The sequence below is a fragment of the Lepidochelys olivacea genome, assembly GCF_965140295.1.
Source record: "Lepidochelys olivacea isolate rLepOli2 genome assembly, chromosome: 19".
Lineage (NCBI taxonomy): Eukaryota > Metazoa > Chordata > Testudines > Cheloniidae > Lepidochelys > Lepidochelys olivacea.
In genome coordinates, this window is record NC_140429.1 from 8836385 (window position 1) to 8860958 (window position 24574).

Here is a 24574-nt window from a genome sequence, read left to right on the forward strand (position 1 = left end):
ATGGGGCTTGGGTTGCAGGGCTAATGTAGACAATCAGGCTCAGGCTGGAGCCTGGGCTCTGAGATCCGCTGTCCTCGCTGACCTGAGCCAGCTGCTGCTGGTCTTTTATTGCAGCATTGACCTACCCTCACTGGGCACAAACTCATCACTTGGGAGGCAGCTAGTCAATTGCAAAAGGGGTGGAGACAAAGCCCAATTCCCTTAAAGGGCCGTTCTGCCTTGTGGCAGAGGGTAATGTTGAATGAGGCTAATTTTTCAGTATCTCCCTTCATGGTCTATTTCAATAAAACACTTTTTGCCTTCCCCCACTCCATGTTGGTTGTTTTTATATTTTCTTTTATTTAATAAAAACTCAAGTAATACATTCCTCATGCTCCCACTGTGCTCACTTCTTCCCGGGAGAATGGAAAACAATTTATTCATTTCTAAATGTGTTTATATTATGGAAAATTGTAGACGCTTTGACTGTCCCATTCCCTTCAAAAATCATGTTTTTAAAAAAGGCAAGGAAGGAATGGAGAGGAAGGAGAGCCTAGTGGTAAAAACACTGGACTGGATTCAGGACTAGAGCAGGCTGAAATATTTTGGCCGAAACTTTTTGTCCACTGAAGAATGCAGATTTGGGTTGATCAAAACATTTTGCAATGTCATATCGAATTGGCTGGCTTGTTTTGGTTGAAAAAGCAACCAACCAACCAATCATCCCCAACAAGTCAAAATGTTTTAATGTTCCTATTCAAAACAACTTACCATTTCAAAATTTGCTTCTATTTTATTTTTTAACCAATTAAAAAACTCAAAAAGGAAACCAAACATTTAATTTTGAGTTGAGCAAAACATTTCATTCAGTCTGAGACATTTTCCCCCCCCAGGATTTCAGATTGGGCAGTGAACCAAAAAAATTAGTTTTTAGTACAGCTGTACTCAGAAGCTCTAGGTTCAAACCTGGTTCTGCCAGACTCCCTGAGACTCCCTGTAATCAGTTTGCTTGTCTCGTTAGATGGTAAGCTCTTTGGGACAAGGGATTGTCTCTTACTGTCTATCTGTACAGCACCTGACATTAGGAGACCCCCATCCTGGTCACTACATATTGCTGTGATTTATTTGCACTAATGATCCCATAAGTTCCTGTCTTGTTTCTTTCAGTATAATCCATCCCCCTCATTACTAATTCACACTATTGTCTCTCTCTTGTTTTTCCCGATGTTTATGCTAAACTTTAAAATCGCAAGGGGGATATATCTGGAATCAAAATGGCAGAGAGTTCTTATCCCAGCTTCAGTGAGAGCTTACCTGGGTAACTGTCACCCCGCGAAGAGCAGTCATCCACATTTTAAGGCCAACAGTTTCAAAACTGGCCATTCATTTGGGGGTACAGAAGGCCTTCGTTTTCAGGAGTCCAACTCGACACACCTTGCTTTGATTTCAAGAGGTGTTGAGAAAGTATGGAGCACGGGGTCTTCAGCAACTCTAGAAATTAGGTCCTGAGGCATCTCAAGATGAGGCACCCAAAATTAATGGATTCTTCTGAAACCTTGGCCGTAGCCTTTTAAACCCACGTTAGAGTAGACCCAGAAGAGCGAGTCAAAGTAGTTGATGGAGCAGGAGCAGGGACGGCAGTTGAGCGTCGGGATTTATAGCCAAGAAGTAGCGCAAGTGAGAAATCTACCCTGATAGGGCTTTAAAGGGCTAAGGCCAAGTTTTCAAAAGAGCCCACTAATTAAGGGTGGATCAAATTTTGCAGCCTCTGTGGGAAAGGAACTGATGGGAAGAAGGCGGGGGAGAGGAACAGGTACAGGAGAACAGCCATGGGACTTATTGCTCAGAAGTAGCACAACTGAGACACGCCCCCTTCCTCTCCAAAACAGGCTTGCAAACACTGAGCTACAGTCAGGCACCGGCAATAACAGTAAACGACGATATCACACCTTGGTTATTCAGTGCTGACCACTATTTGACACCCAGCAACTCCCTTTTCCCTCTCCCGTTGTGAGGTGTCCATAAATGGCTACCTTGCTGCTTGGTTCCCTGCTTGGCCCATTGTGCGGTGACCCAGATCCTCAGAGGTGTTTAGGCACCTAATTTCCATTGAAATCAATGGGAGAGAGATGCCTAAATATCTTTGAGCATCGGGGTCTGATGAGCAAAGCCAGGTGTAGCCTGTAGCTCCCCTCCGCTACCTGCCTAACCCCAGGTCTTTGGCCTGACACTCAGAGGCTTTAACAGATTTCTCAGACCTCCACGATCTCGAGACTTTTAGCTGCATTGCAACTGTGCAAATGACATTAACCAGAACGTAGCAGGAAGAGAGCGATGGATCGTCTCCAAAGGGCAGAAACCAAAGGGACTGGGCTGAGAGGAAATTCTAACGCTTTGCAAATTCCTGTTATTTACTACGCTTGTGTGGGTGATTTGTGTAACTGACCAAATCAGTGCAAACTACAAATAGTCCAGTTGACTAGACAATGGTGCAGTGTTGGTTAGCTTCCTACATCATCCAGTCAGGGAAAACGAGTTTTCTTCTTATAGCAGATGTACACTTAGTTCCCTGGGTTCTCAAAGGGCCACCCAGAATGGCAGATCAAAGTTGTCAGTCAAATTGGATCATTAGTCTGGAGTCATATTCTTAATAGATAGGCTCTTGAGGGAAAGAGGTTGTTTTGGGGCTAACACTCTCAAAACTTGGGGCGGGGGTGGTTTCAAAATCCAGATCCTAATTTTGCAACCAGAATTAGATCCCCACCTTGCAAACATTGCTGTACTTAAATTTACTACTAAGAGTAGTAACTTCTTTGCAGGATCAGCGCCTACCTTTCATTATTATTTATCTAGTGCCTTTGATGGGCATCACACATTACACAAACATAGAAGAAGACTCAGTCCCCACCCTTACGAGTTTACAGTATAAGACCTGGCTCCAGCAAACCCTTACACATATGTTTAACGTTAAGCGTATTAGTGTGTGCAGGATTGAGACCTAACAGCATGACTGCTGTTCCCATTGGAATCAGTGGGAGTTTATCACTGATTTCAGTGGTGGCAATATCATACCTTACATCAACTGATCATTCACCAAGGAATGGCAATAGGCCCAAATGAGCAGAGTGAAGGGGAAGAGAGGCGGTAGTAAATAATGGGAGTGCCCATTAAATAACAATATCTGGAGTGGATTGTATATGTCACTGGATGGGAGGCCTTACACTACAGACATGCACATAGAATCATAGAATCTCAGGGTTGGAAGGGACCCCTGAAGGTCATCTAGTCCAACCCCCTGCTCGAAGCAGGACCAATTCCCAGTTAAATCATCCCAGCCAGGGCTTTGTCAAGCCTGACCTTAAAAACCTCTAAGGAAGGAGATTCTACCACCTCCCTAGGTAACGCATTCCAGTGTTTCACCACCCTCTTAGTGAAAAAGTTTTTCCTAATATCCAATCTAAACCTCCCCCACTGCAACTTGAGACCATTACTCCTCGTTCTGTCATCTGCTACCATTGAGAACAGTCTAGAGCCATCCTCTTTGGAACCCGCTTTCAGGTAGTTGAAAGCAGCTATCAAATCCCCCCTCATTCTTCTCTTCTGCAGGCTAAACAATCCCAGCTCCCTCAGCCCCTCCTCATAAGTCATGTGTTCTAGACCCCTAATCATTTTTGTTGCCCTTCGCTGGACTCTCTCCAATTTATCCACATCCTTCTTGTAGTGTGGGGCCCAAAACTGGACACAGTACTCCAGATGAGGCCTCACCAATGTCGAATAGAGGGGAACGATCACGTCCCTCGATCTGCTCGCTATGCCCCTACTTATACATCCCAAAATGCCATTGGCCTTCTTGGCAACAAGGGCACACTGCTGACTCATATCCAGCTTCTCGTCCACTGTCACCCCTAGGTCCTTTTCCGCAGAACTGCTGCCTAGCCAGTCGGTCCCTAGTCTGTAGCGGTGCATTGGATTCTTCCATCCTAAGTGCAGGACCCTGCACTTATCCTTATTGAACCTCATCAGATTTCTTTTGGCCCAATCCTCCAATTTGTCTAGGTCCTTCTGTATCCTATCCCTCCCCTCCAGCGTATCTACCACTCCTCCCAGTTTAGTATCATCCGCAAATTTGCTGAGAGTGCAATCCACACCATCCTCCAGATCATTTATGAAGATATTGAACAAAACCGGCCCCAGGACCGACCCTTGGGGCACTCCACTTGATACCGGCTGCCAACTAGACATGGAGCCATTGATCACTACCCGTTGAGCCCGACAATCTAGCTAGCTTTCTACCCACCTTATAGTGCATTCATCCAGCCCATACTTCCTTAACTTGCTGACAAGAATACTGTGGGAGACCGTGTCAAAAGCTTTGCTAAAGTCAAGAAACAATACATCCACTGCTTTCCCTTCATCCACAGAACCAGTAATCTCATCATAAAAGGCGATCAGATTAGTCAGGCATGACCTTCCCTTGGTGAATCCATGCTGGCTGTTCCTGATCACTTTCCTCTCATGCAAGTGCATCAGGATTGATTCTTTGAGGACCTGCTCCATGATTTTTCCAGGGACTGAGGTGAGGCTGACTGGCCTGTAGTTCCCAGGATCCTCCTTCTTCCCTTTTTTAAAATTGGCACTACATTAGCCTTTTTCCAGTCATCCGGGACTTCCCCGGTTCGCCACGAGTTTTCAAAGATAATGGCCAATGGCTCTGCAATCACAGCCGCCAATTCCTTCAGCACTCTCGGATGCAACTCGTCCGGCCCCATGGACTTGTGCACGTCCAGCTTTTCTAAATAGTCCCTAACCGCCTCTATCTCCACAGAGGGCTGGCCATCTATTCCCCATTTTGTGATGCCCAGTGCAGCAGTCTGGGAGCTGACCTTGTTAGTGAAGACAGAGGCAAAAAAAGCATTGAGTACATTAGCTTCTTCCACATCCTCTGTCACTAGGTTGCCTCCCTCATTCAGTAAGGGGCCCACACTTTCCTTGGCTTTCTTCTTGTTGCCAACATACCTGAAGAAACCCTTCTTGTTACTCTTGACATCTCTTGCTAGCTGCAGCTCCAGGTGCGATTTGGCCCTCCTGATATCATTCCTACATGCCCGAGCAATATTTTTATACTCTTCCCTGATCATATGTCCAACCTTCCACTTCTTGTAAGCTTCTTTTTTATGTTTAAGATCCGCTAGGATTTCACCATCCGCTAGGATTTTCACCAGAGCGGTTTAGCAGGCAAGAGTCCCTTCTTGCCTGCTAAACCGCTCTGCTGCTTGTGTCTTTAGAGCAAGAAGCAACGCAGATTTAATGAACGGGGATTCAACGTGCGGCTCTAATATTGCCAAAGCCTATGAGCCACAAAGCCTGCAGCACTTACTCCTGGAGCTTAGTATAAAACAGAGTCAGCTCACAACAAGGGAGCCATGTGGTGAGTGTCAAGAACCAACCATTCAGAGCAAACCTTATATTTGTGGCTTCGTTCTCTTCCAGGCACAAACCAAAGTACCTGCAAGTGGTTCTATAGCAATTGTAAAAAAAAAAAAAAAAAAAAGACAAAAGCCACCCGCTGCGAATGCTGAAGTTATTGCAGCAAAACCCTTCTAAAAGACACGTTCTCGTTCAACCACAAGTTACTGGGCTAGACGCAGAAGTCTGGGTAGAGTCTCTGGCCTGTGTTATGCAGGAGTTCAGACTAGACAGTCATAATGGTCCCTCCTGGCCTTAAGAGAGACGAGCCAAATTCTATTCTCTTGCTGATCTACTCTGGTGTAACTCTACTGGTTTCAATGGGTTTACACCAGAGTGAAATCAGACTCAGGCCCTATGAATTCCTAACATTATTGGAGTCAATGAGCCACATGCATTCATCCGGGCAGCAGGTTTTGGGCCTTTATAGAGAGCATTCCAAATACAAGGCTACTCAGGAATGGGCTAGACAGAGGATTCTCCACGAGGCCATAAATCACCTTAAATTAGGGAAGTTTGGACTGGTTTTCAGGTGGGAAGAAAAATTCCCGGTTCAGCTTTCGGCCGGGACAGCGATGCCCTTGCTGAACTTAGGGGGGATTCCCGACTTGAGCAATGAACAATGCCAGGAGTTAGCCACCCTGTTGTTTTTCTCAGAACCCAGTATAAGTGGAGTTTTTCAATATCCTGTGTGGGAGTCGTGTGCAACAGAAATAAAAAAACCCAACACCTGGGTTTTCAGACGGCCCCTTCTTCCCATCTGCTGTTCTCACACTGTCTGCTTCTCCTGTGAGAGACTGATGTGTGAACTGCTCAATCAGAAGGAAGCCTGACCTGTGTGTACATGGGACCTATTCTGAGAACTTTCACATCGTTCCCATTGACTGGGAAACCACTTCCTCTGTCTGCAAGAGCAGCTACCTCATTTGGAAAGTTACTCTTGCACACGATACCGTGTTCTTTCCTCATTGGCTTGTCTGACTTGTGAACTGGGACTGGGAGGGAGGGAAAACAGAGGAGACAAATTTACCAAACAGGTGAGACAAGAGAGAAACATTTCCAGAGTATCGATTGGTAACATTTTGACAGCCCTCTCTCTGTGGGGAGGGGGTGTGAAAATCATGTTTGTAACAGAGATCAGAGCAGGACCCTACATTTTATAGAGCTGGACCCTAAAGCCCTTTGAGTTTTTATCTAGTCTTTACTCTGGCAATTTTGGTAAACTGAGGCACAGAAAGGCTAAGGGACTTGCCCAGGGTCACACCGGAAGTCTGTGCACAGCAGGGACTTGAACACAAGATTCTGGCTAGGGTCCTAACCACTGGACCATCCTTCCTCCCACAGACTTCCTCTTCCATTGATTTTGTCTGGTGTCTTGCCCGGGCATGGACTGCAGGCTCTGGTCCACAGGTTTAAATGTTCCTGATCCATAACAGGACCTCACTCATTCTCCTTTTTTTCATTCACCCCATGGCAACGAGCCTGGCTTTGGCCATCTTTAGGACACGCTGCAAGGCACATCTGTATCCCCAGGCTTTCTCTGGGGTCAGAGCTGTGTGGAAGGAGCGGGGTCGAGGATGACATCTATGTGGAGAGACTGATTAAAAGAATATTTGTATTTACAGAGCAGTAGCACTCAGGAAGTGCTTGGCGCTTTGCAGACAGCAGGGAAGAGACAGTCTCTGCATCAAAAAGAGGAAGGATGGTTCAGTGGTTAGGGCCCTAGCCTCAGACCTAGGTTCAATTCCCTGCTCTGCTACAGACTTCCAGTGCGACCTTGGGCAAGTCATTTAGTCTCTCTGGGCTTCAGTGCCTCGTCTGTAGAACAGGGATGACAGCACTGCCCTACCTCACAGGGGTACTGTGATGACAAAGACATTAATGAGAGTAAGGCCCCAGGATATGACATAGTGGCGGGGTCATCTACACGCCGTAGACAGACAGACTGAGCTCTGGACAGGCAGTGCTGTGGATTGAAGGGCCTCTATCCTGGGAATCTTTTGGAAATTTCAGGCCCAATTCTTTGTGGCCATGCCCCTTGGGGAGCCATTTATGCCGATGCAAAGTGAGCGTGAAACACCCCCACACCACTTTGCACTGATGTTAACTGCTGCAGATGGAACGGGGCAACACTGGACTGGGCCCTTGGACTAAGATTTTCAAAAGCGACGAGTGATTTTGGGAGCCTCCATTTAGAGCCCAACTTCAAGGACCCTGACTTTCAGAAAGGGCTTAACACCGGTTCTTCTGGGGTGTGGTTAGCTGGGCACTCCAAAGCAGTTGGCCCTTTTGAAAATCTCAGCCTTTGTAGATGGAGTGTTTTTGTAAGAAGTTACACCTCCAATATCTCCTGTTCATGACATGCTTTGGGTGTGAGACAGTGGGCCGATGCCACAGGGATTGGCAGGGCAGAAAACCCTGGAGGGGTAGGTCAGACGTGAAGGAGGTGAAAGCCAAAATAACTTTTCATTTCTATTTATTTATTATTATTCAGCTCTGCCCAGAGCTCAGTCTGTCTGTGGTACATATTTGGCACCCGTCACTGTGTCATCTCTTAGGGCCTTACCATTATTAATATATTTGTCAACACAAAACTCCTGTGAGGTAGAGAACAACGCAATATTCCTGTGTCACAGATGAGAAACCAAGACACAGAGAGACTAAATGACTTGCCCGAGGACACACTGGAAGTCTACAGCAGTGGTTCTCAACCAGGGGTTCACGTATTATTCCTGGTGGTACGCAGAGATCTTCCAATGGGTACAGCAACTCATCTAGATACTTGCCTAGTTTTACAACAGGCTCCATAAAAAGCACTAGCGAAGTCAGTGCAAACTAAAATTTCATGCAGACAATGACTTGTTTATACTGCTGTATACACAATACACTGAAATGTCAGTACAATATTTATATCCCAATTGATTTTATAATTATACGGTAACAATGAGAAAGTCAGCAACACGTCCGTAATAGTGTGCTGTGACACTTCTGTATTTATATGTCTGATTTTGTAAGTAAGTAGTTTTTAAGCGAGGTGAAACTTGAGGTACGCCAGACAAATCAGACTCCTGAAAGGGGTACAGTAGCCAGGAAGGGTTGAGAGCCACAGCAGGGCGGAGAGATGTTTAAAAGTCCTGAGCGTTGACCTAACTCTGTCCCCATTGAAGTTAATTGTAAAAAGCCCAATGAGTTCAGTGGGAGCAGTTAGACCAATGCTGAGTGCATCCCACCCATATTGTCCATTCTAATATATATTGATCATATATGTAGCAGTAAATATATATACTGTAATTTTAGTAACATGTAAGGTTGATGATATTTGCAATGGGTAAAAATATGCTGGCGGTATAATTTAGAAGATATTTTGTATAATATATACAATGGAAATATGTTGCATAGGGTGAAAATGATTAGCGTCTCTACTGAACTAGCTAGAGTCACCCATTGTGCTGTCCATGATGGAGCCAGGTCTGCTCAGCTATGCATCAGAGCCTCTACACTGCAAGCAGTTAATGGAGAGTCTCCTTTGACCCAGCTAGTTGGGTTTTGATGTGATGAGGTAAGATGTCTGGATCCAGAGCCAGATCTGACTTTCCAGGGAGTTTAGATGCTGGAGGCTCCAATTCATGCCTGTCTCTAATAACAACGCTCTCAAATCACGCTCTAAAGATGTGCACTGAATCCAGGCTAGGGGTAGTTACTTCAGGTCTTCTGCCTGCCTTGTACACGTTATTTTCATAGAATCATAGGACTGGAAGGGACCTTGAGAGGTCATCTAGTCCAGTCCCCTGCACTCATGGCAGGACTAAGTATTATCTTGACCATCCCTGAGAGGTGTTTGTCCAACCTGCTCTTAAAAATCCCCAATGATGGAGATATCACAACCTCCCTAGGCAATTTATTCCAGTGCTTAACCACCCTGACAGTTAGGAAGTTTTTCCTAATGTCCAACCTAAACCTCCCTTACTACAATTTAAGCCCATTGCTTCTGGTCTGGTCCTCAGAGGTTAAGAAGAACAATTTTTCTCCCTCCTCCTTGTAACAACCTTTTATGTACTTGAAAACTGTTCTCATGTCCCCTCTCAGTCTTCTCTTCTCCAGACTAAACAAACCCAATTTTTTCAATCTTCCCTGATAGGTCATGTTTTCTCGACTTTTACGATAACATGGCTTCCAGGTAACATGGTAGCATCCGTTAGGCATGAAGAAGCAGGCAAGGTTAAAGAGAATTGATTCACTGACCACAGTCTGAGCTTTTATCCTCGGCTGAGTCATTTGCTGAAGGTATTTTGCCTCTCAGACCATTTTCATTAGCTTACTGGCTAAGGTTCTGCCTGTCTATATCCCCTTTTGTAACATGCACACAGCAAGCAGCTCGTACTGTCTGCATGATGCGAAACACAAAGCTGGCGTGTCTCAGGCTGTGTTAAGCAGCAGACAGAGTGGTTACATTTCAGTGAGGTTGGCGTTAAAGGAACTAGTACAATTTATTATCCATAAAATCATTGTAGAAACCTAAATGAAATCTGAATGCCTCCTGGGCAGATTTTACCCAGGGAAAGGACCATGCCTCTGATGAGATGACACTGCTTCCCTGGCCTAACAATATCATGATAGAATATTATGATGTGTGAAATTCAAAACGTCCCTCAAATCCCTCTTTAGTACTCCCATCTGACATGCAGCCTAATGCAGGCAGAAGTGAGCTACGTTGTGCATGCAAAGAGAAATGTAGCAACATGTCTGCACTACTGCAGTCACGGCCTGCCTTCTTCCCATCAGTTATTTATCTTATCCACCTGTTGCATCTTGTCATTAACCAAGATTGTATGCCCATTGAGGCAGGGCCTCTCTTTTTACTACATGTTTGTCCAGCACCCGGCACCAAGGGGTCCAAATCACGGACTCAGGCCTTTAGGATCTTCTGTAAATAATAACCAGATCAGTTTCTTCTTTAACAGCAGCTCCCGGTAGCAAAATACCCTACACTTTATCCATTGTGATGTTGATTGTATCTGGTTTCTAAAGACCCATCTGTGGCTGGGACTTAAAACCAGGAAGCTGGCCATAATAATTAAAGATCACATGGGCCTCTTGTTAAAAAACAACTAGATATTAGCTCTACTGCCCTAGCCAAAACACACGTCAGGGGGCTCCGAAACGATCTGTAAATTTGAGTCGAATCTGACTAATAATTTTGGCCAAAAAAAAAAAGAGACCCCCCCGAAACATCAAAATAGTTCATTAAAAAAAAATTACCATGAGTCCTCTTGAGAATGTCGACTCGATTCAACCTTCCAAACATCTTGCCTCAAACCGAATGGATTTTGGATTTTCATTTCAGCGAGAGAATTGAAAACGTTCCATTTCTGTTTGAAATGAAACGGGGTTTTGTTGTTGTTGTGGTTGTTTTTCAGTTTGGCCCACCATTCTGAAAGTTCAATTATTTGCTCAGCTCTTGTTAGGAGTCAGCGGTGGGGGATTTGATTCAAATGGGCGGGTCCCCCAAATTGAAGGCGGATTGTGCAAATTGCCTTTTGAATACTTTCACTCTTGTTTGTCCCGGGAACGTGCCCTGGACACCAGTAGAGTGGCGTTATTCATGGGCCATTTGCCCTGCATGACTGGTTGATCTTCCTCGGGTTTGATGTCACGATCCCCTGCCCCACTTGCTGTCTGACCTCAGTCTCTCAAACACTCTGTGTCTCTGTGTCACCCTCTGTAAAATGGAGGAGGCACCAGTCTTTGTTGAGCATTTTCCAAGCCTCCGATGAAAGGAACTACAGGCATGCAAGTGAGTGACCTCTCCTTCTCTGCCCTTTGCCCCATGAGTGACCGGCCCATGCAAGGTTTACGAGAGCAGTAGCCCGTCTGGGAATTGCATTAAAGAGATAAGGTAGGTGAGGTAATTAATATCTTTTACTGGATCAACTTGTTGCTGTGAGAGACGAGCTTTTGAGCTGACACAGAACTCACAGAGCTTCAGGACCTGAAGAAGAGCTCTGTGTAAGCTCGAAAGCTTGTCCCTCTCACCAGCAGAAGTTGGTCCAGTAAAAGATATTCCCTCCCCAACCTTGTCTCTCTAATATCCTGGGACCAACATTGCTACAGCAACACTGCATACCACAATGGGAGCTGCATTGTCATTTAAGGGATTGTTCATGTCAGATGAATGTTTGTTTCATGAAAGCTTTCACAGCAAGTAGCTGTTTGGCATGCATGGCAGTCAGTGAAGGGTTAAACCACCACTCTAGGCATGTTCCCTGCCTCTGCTCTCATTAATCACAAGTGGAAAACTCAACTAGACACACGCAGCCAGGGGGCTGGAACAGTTTGTATAGTGGGGGTGCTGAGACCCATTGAACCAAACTGCAAACCCTGGATATAATGGAAACCACTTTCCAGTAGCTATACTCACAGCTGGCCTGTGCCAGACAGTTTGGGCTCTTGGGGCTTGGGGCTTGGGCTGCAGGACTGTATCATTGCATTGTAGACTTCCAGGATCGGGCTCTGGGACCCTCCCACCCCTTAGCACTAAGGGCCTGATCCTCCACTGTTGACATCAATAGGAGTAGGAATGGGACCCCATGGCGCCTTAGTGAACACCCCAGTTTTTCCTCCTCCTTTCTCCAAATCTAGCTCAGTTTCCAGGCAAAAATCTTCTCTCTGATCTGCCTCCCAGATTGCTAAATGCCTGAGGCAGTCCTGTGTGTGCAGTGACCCCAGGATGTGCAATTAGATTCCCATCAGCTTCACACTGACTTCAATATGTCTGCTGATGGTCTAAGAATTAAGGACATGCTTAAGTACTTTGCTGAATCAGGGCCTTAGATTCGTTCATCCCAAAGAGCGTTACAACCTACACATTGGAGTCATTTTGCCCAACACTGAATTGCAACCACCTCTACCTTGAAACCCAGTAACTTTTTGCATCGTATGTGCTGTCTTCACTGCTATTGTTCCCTGAGCTAGCTCAGGGGAGCTACTCGTACACAGCTTTTGCAGTCTAGACATACCCTTTGTTAAACAAACAGCAAAGACTTCAAGATGCGGCCCACTGAATTAGTCTTTGGTAGCATGGTATCAAAACATACATTTGGGCTCTGTCATTTAAAGAGTTCCCCACTTCTTTTGTGACCTTGGGCAAATCATTTAATCTCTCAGTGCCTCAGGAGCTGTAAAATGGGGATAACACTCCTTTTGTCTTGTCTATTTAGATTATGAACTCTTCATGACAAGGACTGTGTCTCATTACGTGTCTGTACAGAACCTAGCACAAGGGGGCCTGATCTCAGTTGTGGCCGCGAGGTGCTATTGTAAGACTAATAAATATTGCCCATGGGGATCAGATTTCAGGACTGGGGCCTTTGATTGTAAGTGCCTCAGATCCAGGAATGCCTGTCTCCTTCTGCTCTTAGTTGGGACCTCTAAGTGCAACCACAGTAAAATAATAAACAATGCTTTCCAGGATTTTAGGACATAAATTAAACAAGAAGAGAAAAGGGACCAGTTTAGCTCTGCCACATGAGGAGATTAATGTAGGTACTATTTAGAATGTGGAAAAATATTCTCCTTTCTTTTAGTTCACGGAAATACTCCAGAAAGACTGGATCAAACCACAGACATTTTCGCCTGGAATCTACTCCTATCGTACACTGCATTATAGATGAGTCATTCCTACACTCCCATCTTCCTTCACTTTGAGATGTGGCGTTTCACATAACACGGCAGAAGAGAGAGAAAGAGAGAGAGAGCGAAATATTGTCAGGGTTACAGTTTTCCGTGGTTAAAAAGCAACACAGAAATCCATTAAAAGGAAAAGTTTGTAGAGCGGGAATCCTGAGGTGGTGAATTACGAGAAGATTAAAATACGAAACCTCTGCTTGCGTGGAAGTGGACATTCCCTCCAGCCTACAACAAATGAGACAAGTGGGGCATTTTATTACAGTGCCCGTCCCATGAAACTGGAAAGAGTTCTGTTCAAAACAAGCAACCACTCAGCTAGACTTGGCTTGGGGAATAGGGCGGTACGCTGGCATGGGAAGGAGAGAGGTTCTGCAATGACCTTGGGAGCCCGGTAGCTTGTTGGCCCATCGGGAGAAGAAGAATGGCCTTGGTAAGGCACTGGAGTGTGAGTCAGGAGATCTCCCTTTGCCACAGACCCCTTGCATACGTTGGGACAAGACACTTCCCCTCCCTGAGCCTCAGTTTGCCATCTCTAAAATGAGGCTCATCAGTCTTGTTTGCTCAGATTGTAGGGACTGTCTGTTACTAGGTTCATGGACAAAGCAACTGACATGGGGGGGCCCATCTTGGCACAAGGACCATACCAATGCATGGTTATTATGGGACTTCCTAGAGAGTTAAGGATGCTCATCATTGCCCATGCTAGGGCCTATAATGAATGCTGATTGGTATCTTCCTCCATCGTTTCCTAGTTTGGATCTGGAGCGCGGTTTGGCCTATGGACTGTTTTCTAGCCCCTGAATGCAGCGGTTTTTAAAGTGTCCTTTCAGGTGGACCTTGGTGCTTGTGATAGGCTGTGCTGCCTGGATACACCTTGAGAATGATATCGTGTCTATCCGAGGCTGGGGGAAGGGAGCAAAGCCTGAGTCCACCCGAACCCCACCACCCTGGGCTAGGGGACAAAAGCCCAACCCCCACTGCCCTGGGCCACGGGGGGTAATAACTGAAGTCCAAGGGCATCAGCCCCAGGCGGGGGGCCTGTAACCTGAGCCCTGCCACCCAGGGCTGAAGCCCTTGGGCTTTGATTTCGGCTCCCAGCAAGTCCAACGCCAGCCCTGATGACCCCATTAAAACCGGGTCACAACCCACTTCGGGGTCACGACCCACAGTTTGAGAACCGCTGTTTTATAGGCATTATTGGTTCCTGGCTCTGCCTTTGGTTTGCCACCAAAAATGGACGGGCTAAAATTTCATCCACGGGAACATTACAGAGAATCGCTGTCATCTCTACCTGTGCATGGCCTTCCCATTGCTTTCCTGGGCTTTACAATTCTGCCCTTTTGCGACACCCACACGGATACTGCTCTGACGTCTCCAAGGAGACTCTGGACTGAGTTGCACGCAACGACCCAGGGCTCAAGTCTGCTCATCGTTACCACAGTAGAAATCCACAGGAGCACGGCTGGAGTCAGCGAAGTTACTCTGGATTTACATCCCATGTAACTGAGAGCAGGATGTGGCCCAAACCATGTGGCACATTGGCCTACAAGTGTTTACTGAATGACCGAGACCACAATCTCTAGAAAACAGTCATTGTGAAACCTCTGACTAATCTGCTCTGGTCTGTTCCTTGGTGTAATTCCAAGTTCAGTGACATTTCTGAACTTGCAGAGAAAAGAAGAAGAAATAATGGCTCATCTTGGTGCTTTCGGTTGTACCTGTTCCCAAGGGAAGGGAATGAACGAGCATGCTAATATATTGCTAACACAAGAGAGACCTGAGCTGTGGAAGTCAGATCTGGCTTTGAATCTGAAATTGAATCTGAAACGTAGGGGCATTTGCTTTGGATGTTCCAATCTGGGTAATTATAGAGCTAGGCTTGTACTACAAAGCGGATCCAGATCTGGATCTGCAGCTAAAACTGCTGCAAAGTTTCATCAGCTGCAGACCCATTGCTCCATTTCAGACTCATCTCTGGCAGCTAGCAATACAGCTGACTTATGCTCCTGGGGGCTTGTTGCTATTTGCTGCCTCAGCAGTCCTGTCTCCTTGTATTTTAATGAAACCACAGAAATTAGAGATAGAAAAGACCTATCAGGTCATCTGATAGGTCCTTCTTCCAAGCAAGTGCAGAATCGCTTTATTGTACAATGGGGTTTCCCTGACTTCCTTGGGGGGCTATTCCAGAGTCGAGTAGATTTTGTTGTAAGGAAGTTTTTTTTTCCTGATCAGAGTCATCAGTGGGGAAGATCTGGTGGCGAGATGTTCAGGGGGTCTAGCAAAGTCAGTTCTTTTATTTGAGTCACTGAGTTGGATAGCTGCTCAAGAACTGTCTCGTCTTCTAGCCTCAGTTATGGGGAAGACAATTTTTTTGGAACAGTTCCAGAAAATGCTCCTGAAAATGTCAAGAATGCTTTGTGCAGGGCTGGAGCCAGTGCCTTCGGACTTCCTCGGGCAAGGGATAAAACAGATCAAGACAGCAAAATCAAGATATTTTTGGGCACCACTCACACTTCAAAAAAAAATTGCAAATGTTTCCTGGCCTGGGCAGGAGAAGTTGCTTGGAAGCAGATCAAAACTGGCTGCCCATTTGATCTGTTCCTGTCAGATCCTTCTGGTGGGTCGTGATTTTTTGTGCCTGTTGCTCTGTGGTCTCCCCAAGGCATAACCTTCGCATTTCATAAGGATAAGGCAGTTAAGGGAGGTCGCTCTTGTTCTCTCCTGAGGCATTTGACATAGAGCCCTAGTTGTTTACAGATGTGTTGAGAGGGAGGAAGTGTTCATGCTAACGCAAGAGACTCAGCCAGGATTGTGGTGAACAGAGTGATCACAAGGAATATTACAGTTCTGCACCTTCTCCCCCCTGCCCAGGGTAGTGGCTTTGGTCAAATAGGGTGGTCTTTCAGCTTGGACAATTTAGAAGCCGTTTAGAAATAAAATCAACAAGCAGTTATTAGATTCAGGGCCAGAGTTTTAAATTGCTGAGGTTTTTGATTGGGGGAGGGTGTTGGAGGGGGGAGCTTCTCAAGCTTCTCTTAGGGCCAGCATGTTGCTGGAGTCTGGAACCAATTTACTGGCTTTCAAGTGGTCTCCTTTCAGAATAGCAGCAGACCAGAAACGCTGGGGACACCTTGGTAAGACATGCCTGTGAGGAAGTCAGTTGCCTCTTTGTCCCAGGGGCTCACTCACCTTTGGTTCTCTCCATTTCTTTCTACAGAGAAAAGGGTTTTAACCCCTAGGTGACCAACGCTAACAGCTGGCGATGGGGTCGGTGGGAGTGGAAGAGGAGCCTGCATGCCTAGATTGCTTTGCAGTGGGTTTTACTGTCAAACAGATGTGACTGGAAGGAGTCTCCCTAACACAGAGTCAGCAGGGCTTCCCTCAGCCCAAGTCTGCAGTAAAAGAGGGGAAAGGGCCAGTTTGTTTCAGCTAAGGGAAAAATGAAGATCTAAAGCATGATTCAAAGTTCCAGGTAGGAAGAAGAACCAAAGACCCTTTCTCCTGGTTCTCCTCTCTCAGCTCCAACCTTCTTCCCAGCGGCCAGCCTTCCCTAATGCCTGCAATGGTATGCAGCTTCCCACAGCACACCCAGCGGGGATTAATTCCCCAGCCCTGCCATCCTACAGCCAAGGCAGGCATCACTGAGCCTTTCTCTAGCCAGAGGGAAAGGATTAGCCCCTTCTCTGCCAATCTGTGTGTAATAAAAGTGTGACACACAGGATTGACAGTAAAAGACTGAGATCTTGGTTTCCTGGCTTCAGTCACATGACATGGGACACGGTTGCTAAGAAGTCTCTGATCTCTATCATATGACAGGGTTGAGCACACACTAACCTCTGGAGCACGGTGGTTGGGGTACACCCAACCCATCACACAGAGCATGCAGTCTGTTTTTGGATTATCACTCTCTGCAGCAAGCGCTGGCTCATGGAGGGTGTTCCACTTCTCCCAGGTTAGACAGGACATTTTAATGGATAATACTTTAGAGGGTGGGTAGGACTTGTAAGTCTCTGGAAAACCAGAGCCACATAAACTAGGAATGCAGCGTGAGAAATATCACTGGAGCTGGAGACAGGGGTGAAAGGAGGCATGTGTTATCTTCTGGTTTGGGGCGTGCCCTGATTGTAAAGGGTTGTCCTAGCCTAGGGAGTTAATCAGAGTGGACCTTCCCATTTGACCAGGAGATGGTCCAAGGAGATGGATGCAACAGTCTTAGAGTAGGAAGTTCTCTGTACCGAATATCATGCTGTGTCTCCTGTAGTCCTGCATTTCTTCTCTGCTTTAAGCTCTGTGTCTATCTAGGTATCTATTTAGCATCAGAACATCCCTACAAGCTCAGTCAGTATTAGGCCCATTTTGCAGACGGGGAACTAAAGCCCAAAGAGATTATTAAGGAACTTGTCAAGGTCAAACAGGAAGTTTGAAAATTGCACCCTCATCTCCTGATCCCTGCCTCCCTCTTGTTGGCTGCTGTATTTTTAAGAGCTCTGTTGTACGGCACTGCTGATGACTCTTATTGATATGACAGGAGCAGCTAGAGGCCTCTCCCTAGATCATGGCCCCATTGTGCTAGGTGATGCACATACATAAAGTAAAACACATCCCTGCCCTGAAGATCTGGCAATATAAATAGACACAGGTGGGAAGAGAAACAGGCGCAGAATGGAGAAATGTCTTATGCAAGATCAATGGCTGAGCAGGGAGTAGGACCCAACTCTTCTAAGGCCCTACCCACTAGACCACGTTGTCTCAGCTAATGTTGAAATTTTGCATAGGTTTGATTGCGTAGATAAAACCCAGCCTTAAACTCCCAGCAGAGGACCCTATCCGCCTTCCTCACACAGGCAGACCTCCCATTGAAACTGAAGTCACAGAGAGTTTCCCGGGGAAAAGCAGTAGGACTGGGCCTGCGGTGTAGAAGGAACCAAGGTAAGCCACAATATGTTGCTGAGACGTAGTAGACTCACTGAGGGGCATGTGGCAGCTGTGGATGATGATGGAAAGGAAAATCATAATTTTCTTTTCACTGGGAAATGTACAGATGGAAGCGTTTGACAAGCCACTCCTTTGCGTTACTAGATTTACGGGGCCCAAGTGGCATTTACTGGAAAAATATAAAATGTCAGTGATCGGAAACCCAAGCCTGTTCGTGAACTCAGGATCATCCTAGATGGCTTGCAACAGAGCATGCTGCAGAGATACCATGCTCGGAGCTGGGCGGCTTGGAAGCCAAGGATGGCAGGCAGCCACTGGGTCAATAATACGTAGAGCTACTGACAATTTTGTGAGCTAAGAAGAAACAGCGTGAATAAGCACATTCCTGACATCCTTGAAGTCAGCACTCACGAGCGACCACAGGCAAACTCTGGCCTCAAGCACCTGTTTTAAAGTATCCATAAGGACTTCTCGTATACTACAGTTTCGTGTGTGCTGCGGTCATGCCAGCTTCCGTAAATCCTATTTCACAAGTTAGGCTAGTTAAGTACTTGGATGGGAGACCTATAAGCAACATCTCCAGGATGAGGTGTCAGTTACCATTAATAATTAGGAGCATGGAAATACTGAGAGACCCCAATGGAGATCAGAGCCATGAGGTACTGTACAAACACACAGAAAGAGACAGGCCCTGCCTCCTTCAAGTAAATAGGCAAGACATAGGAGATGAAGTGACCAGCCGCACAGCATGGGGCAGAGCCAAGAATAGAACCCAGGTCTCCTCAGTTCTAGTGAGGAGTCCCAGCTACTAGACCACACAGCTCAGCAAGAGAGAATCTCCTCAGTGAGACAGTACCTGACCAGCAGGGTGCTAGGGGTAATACTTGAATTAGGGGAGAAAGTTTATCCTTTTTCAGGTGAAAAGTTGGAGTCTGGCAAAACCATCCTCACCAAATTAAAGCACTGGGGATGAGGATGTGTCTGCTAGTGTCCTTGTGGCCCTTAAAGATCCCATTGTATTTTTTGAAACAGCAGGGGTGCTAAACCCCTTGCCCTGGCCCAATTTCAACCCAGGTAATTTCATTCCATCTCTCTAAGTTCCCTTCCCAATTGGATCTCCAGTGAAAGGTCTGATTAAGGATAGAGTGAAATTGACTACCTTTAAGACCCGTCTCTGTGAAGCAATGGAGTTTTGCCGGCCCCATGGACGATTGCTTATGACCCGTTTCGCTGTCTATATTTAAACTGCCCGGTGGGCACTAATTCCATTGAAGTTCTTGTGGAGTTGAGGGTGCTTGGGAAGAAATTAGGCCCAGGTGATCATTTCTCAAGCCTTGGCTGGCATGACACAAGCTAGGTTAATGAATGTGACGTTTGTGGTTCAATGAGCTATGCTCAGAGAGGTAGACTGAGCTGCCAACGGGATAGAATCATAGAATCTCAGGGTTGGAAGGGACCTCAGGAGGTCATCTAGTCCAGCCCCCTGCTCAAAGCAGGACCAATCCCCAACTAAATCATCCCAGCCAGGGCTTTGTCAAGCCTGACCTAATGGCTCTACTTCAAGCAGTTTCAAGAGCAAATTACAGTGGGCAACAGTTCTTGCAACCAGCCACAGTCCTCAGTGTCAACGGCCTTGATGAGTAACATAGATTGGAGAAAGATTCCCTCCAGCACAGTTCAATAACTCCTCTTCTTCACGGAAGACATGGAAAATACTCTGTGATCATGTGATGCCTATGGAAGAGAATGTATCTGTGGGGGCGAAGAAATCCAGTCTTCCCCGTATGCCCTCACCTCCCTTTGTTTCCCTGGGAGCTTTGATTATTCATGGTGTGCAGGAATGAAGCATTAAGCACTAGACATCAGTGGGGTCACTCCCAACTTAAATCAGCAAATTTAGGAGCAGAATTTGGCCCTGTAGTATTGGTCAGATTTTCAAGATAGCCCAACGTCTCACTTATTTTGGTGATTGTGTGGGAGCTGAGGCTCAGATGCTCAGAGGTATGTAAGAGCCTAACACCTATTGAAATCAGTGGGCATTTGAGGCTCTTGGTACCAGGACACTTACGAAAATTTGGCTGTATCTCTCCTACATGCGTACTCCTCCCTTCTAAGCAAGAGTGAGGCATTCTATGACTTTGTAGGAGTGTTCTGCACCTTCATTACATTTCACTCTGCATTTATGTGAAGAGCTGGGAGAATTATTTGTAGGCAAAGAGTTTCTCCTATATAGTCAGTCATTTTCTGGTCTCAAATTCCCCTCAAACAGCCCATTTTTCTAAATTAGATTTTATATCCAAAATTGTTCACTTTATGCAATTACATTTCAGCCTCTGCCAGTTACTTGGATTGTGATTGGTCATCCTAAATCACATGGCATTGCTTCTGCTTCATGATTGGGTAAGTGAAAAATACTGCAAAAAAGGACGGGGGAAGCATTTCCAGTCTGAAGAATGAATAGCTTTTGGATTTGTTTGTTTCATTCCTTAAATATTTGTGCAAACAAATAGCCATTTGCATGGACAGGCACAGAAAAGCAATCACAATATGAATGTAGTTGAATTAGAAAGCTATTTGGAATTCAAATGAAAACAGTAATCACCCAGATCCAGCTATGCACCCAACTGCACTGGAAAAGACACATCTAATCTCTTAAAGAAACAAGGATTTCTTGTCCTAATTGTAAACAAATGTTTCCCAATTTAGCCATTCTTCATCTTCAGTGTAATCTTTTTTCTCTCCCCCCCTTTTAATAAAATTATGTCTGAAACAGAAATGTTTATTACTTTTATAAGTTCCTATTTGTATGGAAATTGAATTCAAGATGTGATATTTCTGTCTCTCTTTTTTCTTATGACCAATCCTCAGCATTTCTTCATCTGGCTTGTGGCGGGAAAAGCACAGATTAAAAAGAACTGTGCAAATGTTTTTTATAAACTTCTCTTATTTTCTTGCCATAGGACTGCCTTTAATTAGCTCTGTGGAGTACAAAGGATGCATAATGACACCATCTCATAGCGGAGGATATAAAGATCTACTGTATTTATTGATGAATATTCACACTGTACTTCAGTACTTTGATAAGTGCCAACCTTGGACTAGGTTCCATTCTCATTTACACCGTTGTAAATCCTGAGTAACTCTGCTGAAGTCAAGGAAACTACTTTGGATTTACACCAATGTAACTAAAAATAGAATTTGGCTCATTATTCTCACTTTCCAACACACTCCGCTCAGAAGAAAATTCAAATACATAAATATACTGGGACAGAATTAATCATGTTAATCCATTTAATATCATGTAACCTTTTGGATTGTTGAACACTACGCCAAATTCTGGTCTCTGACACTGGTAAAACCCTGATATGGTCCAGTAACTTCTGTAGTATTTTGCTAATTCTAGATAACATTCAACTTAAGATTTATCCCCAATCATTTTAGTAGATGGGTATCAAGTTGATTGATTTTGACACCGTTTTCTTTCATCCATTTAGTTTCAGTATATTGTGTTAAGTTGCTATTTGAGAATTCTTTTTTTTTTTTATGCTTTTTCTTAGGAATCAGCTTGAATGTTTTATCTTGTTTTGGAAATACAGCTACAAAACAAGTACAAAAAAATCCAACAAACCCCCACAAGTTACAGTGTTCTGGCATACCTGTAGTACTCTCATGTTAAGGTCTAATCCTGCATTCCTGAGGCGTCTTCAACTCCCAGGGAATTAATGAGGGATCATTTGGATTGCGCAAGAAATGAAAGATCGAGTCCATCCTGGTTTTCATTCAAATGTTTTAGAACTGAGAACATGCCAAGCTCCCCAGTTCAAAATAAGTCAGTGAGAAGACCATCTGCACATTCTTTATGTCCTGATGAGTTGCGTTTTTAAAGTATTCTGTAACCAGCCTCCCAGACAATAGGACTTGCAATAGCACAAATTGATTTTGTGCAGTTTACTGGATTTACAAAAGCAGGTAATGCTGAGAAACACCCCCGATTTTAGCAATATGTCACAGAGCACGAGGTGGTCCCTCTACACCAATCGGTTGAAAAAATGGCACAGTCCCAGTTTGCAGTATTCTCCCAAGTAACAGAGCGACAGAATGGTATTCTGGAGCCTGCTTCCACACTGATGCACTGCAGAAAAAGGTGCCTTCCCCATACAGCAAAACATAAATGCAGTCTAGTTTTTAAATTCATTGGGTCAAACCCTAGGTGCTGTGCTTTATTTTTACGCAGGCAAAAGTGCTGAGTAAAAATGAAGTGAGGGCACTCAGATTCAAGCAACAGTTTTCACACTCTGACTCTTTTGCTGGTAATAGCTCACCTTACATAATCACTCTTGTTACAGTCTGTACGGTAACACTCATTGTTTCATGTTCTCTGTGTATATAAAATCTCCCCACTGTATTTTCCACTGCATGCATCCGATGAAGTGAGCTGTAGCTCACGAAAGCTTATGCTCAGATAAATTTGTTAGTCTCTAAGGTGCCACAAGTCCTCCTTTTCTTTTTGCGGATACAGACTAACACGGCTGCTACTCTGAAACCAGACTCTTTTGGATGTTAGTACTGAAATTTACAAATAAAACGTTCATTGTGTGGCCTAGTAAAGCTTTCAACTCAGTTGTGGTCCCCAGTTTATATCGATACAGAAAAAAAGAGAGCGGAAAATGATCCGACGTTTGCTCTCTGTAAACAAGACCCAATTCAGCTATGCTCTAGGACGGAGCTAAACATCCATGCTGAATGTCAGAAGTGTAAGGTTCCTCTGTGATAACAGGAAGATATAAAGTCTCATCTTTGTGCATTTGCTGCAGGGTTGGAGCAGAAAGAGTAGGTGGAATAAACTTTGTCCAAAGCAATTACATTTCTGAAGTGCCTTTCAACAGTGAAACACTAGATGCTCACACACACTATAGCAAAGTCTTTCAAGCCTACCTTTAAAGCAACCATCCTCAAACCCTCTTGTGCCCTGGAAAGCTAGCTTCCCCCTTAGAAATGGAAAATGTTGAGTGCTATTAACTTTTGCAGTTCTTACCTGATGACTTAAGTTCTTTCCTTTCACCTGCTGGCTGTGCCTATTCTAAGGCATCCATCCCCACAGTGCCTGGATACTAGCTACTTTGGCTCACATGGGGCTATGCAGGCAGAATAGGACTGAAAGAAATATAGCATATATCTAGCACCAAGCAATGCCCTCTGGACAAATTACCACTCAGTTAATGTTCATGGTCCTACAACCGATTTCATGCCACACCTGGTGAGTCAACAACCGTGTGAAAAAGTCACCCTGAAGGAAAAGGCAGGGCCTGGACAGAAGAACCGAGACGATCCAGAAGCTCATCATTTCACACAGCAATGGAGTGCTCTAAGCCTGGGTCACACGCACAACAGAAAACTCATTCCATGACAGCCCCCCTGTGTGAGCAGCTAGCATGCAACTGAAGATATGCCAGCGACGTTATTAAAATAGGCCGCTCTTCAGCGACAAACAACAACGTTTCCTGCCTTGAAGGAGATGAAAACAAGGGTTCTACTCACCACGGAGGAAGGTGGGTGAATAGGTTGTGAACGAGTCAAAGATGCTGTTGGAAGCCATGACCCCAGCCCAAGATGATTCCTCGGCCAGTCCTTGCGGTTTGTTTATATTCCCCCCGCTAGTCTTGAAGAAATAAGTTTGAACTGAAATACAAAAGAGAGAGAGAGAGAAATCCACAAGGAAGCTAAGTGCCTGTTTGTAACCAAGAATCTGGCTTTGCCGTGCCACAGGAATGCTTAGCCACAAGGTTTTCAACAGAAGCATATGCACGCTGGATCATTAGTACGAAAGGGGGGGGAAGAAAACAGGGATTGCAAAGAGATAGACAGAGGGTGGCGTAAGGTATGGAGAGCAAAATGAATGAATGAATGGAACTTACCCTAGACAGACAAAAATACAGCTGGTGTTAACAACTGGGGTAGGGGGGAAAAACCTCCTCGCTGAGGTACAGGTACTCTTCTAAATTGGAGATTGCAGTTTGCTTGTGGTTCTGTGGTCGCCTATGAGGCCTGAAAGAGTGTTAACTCAACCCCGGTTCTGAGACAGAAAAGACTCCAGCTAGTCATTCACTGAGTGGAAGAGGAGAGTCAGCTGACCCGTGATGTCAACGGGGCATGAAACATCTTTGTGGCTTCTTCTTCTTTTTTTTTTTTTTTTTTATGGTTTATATTTATTAGTTCATGGGAGGCCTGGTTGATTCTCCCGGACCCTATGGTGAATGACATACAGAAGCAGAACTTAGACGCATTCAGACATTTCCTTTTAATTAATTATATTGTTGCCCTAGAAGAGACAGAAGAGAGACTTCAGATTTCTAATTGGTTGATTGAAGTAATAACCCATTTACATTCAGTGGTTTTCTCCTTTTAACTGCCTTTTCTCCCACATTTACCACTTGTCTGTATCATAATTTTTAGCTGTTCATAGCTTTCTAACTCCCAGCTCTCTTGGATGATTATTGTTACTGCGTGT

The 24574-nt window shown here is 45.1% G+C and overlaps 1 protein-coding gene across 1 annotated transcript in view; it reads right to left on the reverse strand.

Annotated features, from left to right (window-relative positions):
* Positions 1 to 24013, reverse strand: part of RUNX3 (RUNX family transcription factor 3) — a 117928-nt gene extending 93915 nt beyond the window's left edge. Inside the window, exons 1-2 of the mRNA XM_084652584.1 lie at positions 23982 to 24013; positions 23605 to 23745 (exon numbers count right to left, since the gene is read on the reverse strand). Of these exons, the coding sequence (XP_084508710.1) occupies positions 23605 to 23662 (58 nt within the window). The 5' untranslated portion in view covers positions 23663 to 23745; positions 23982 to 24013. The remainder of the gene's footprint in view (positions 1 to 23604; positions 23746 to 23981) is intronic.
* Positions 24014 to 24574: the final 561 nt, after the last annotated feature.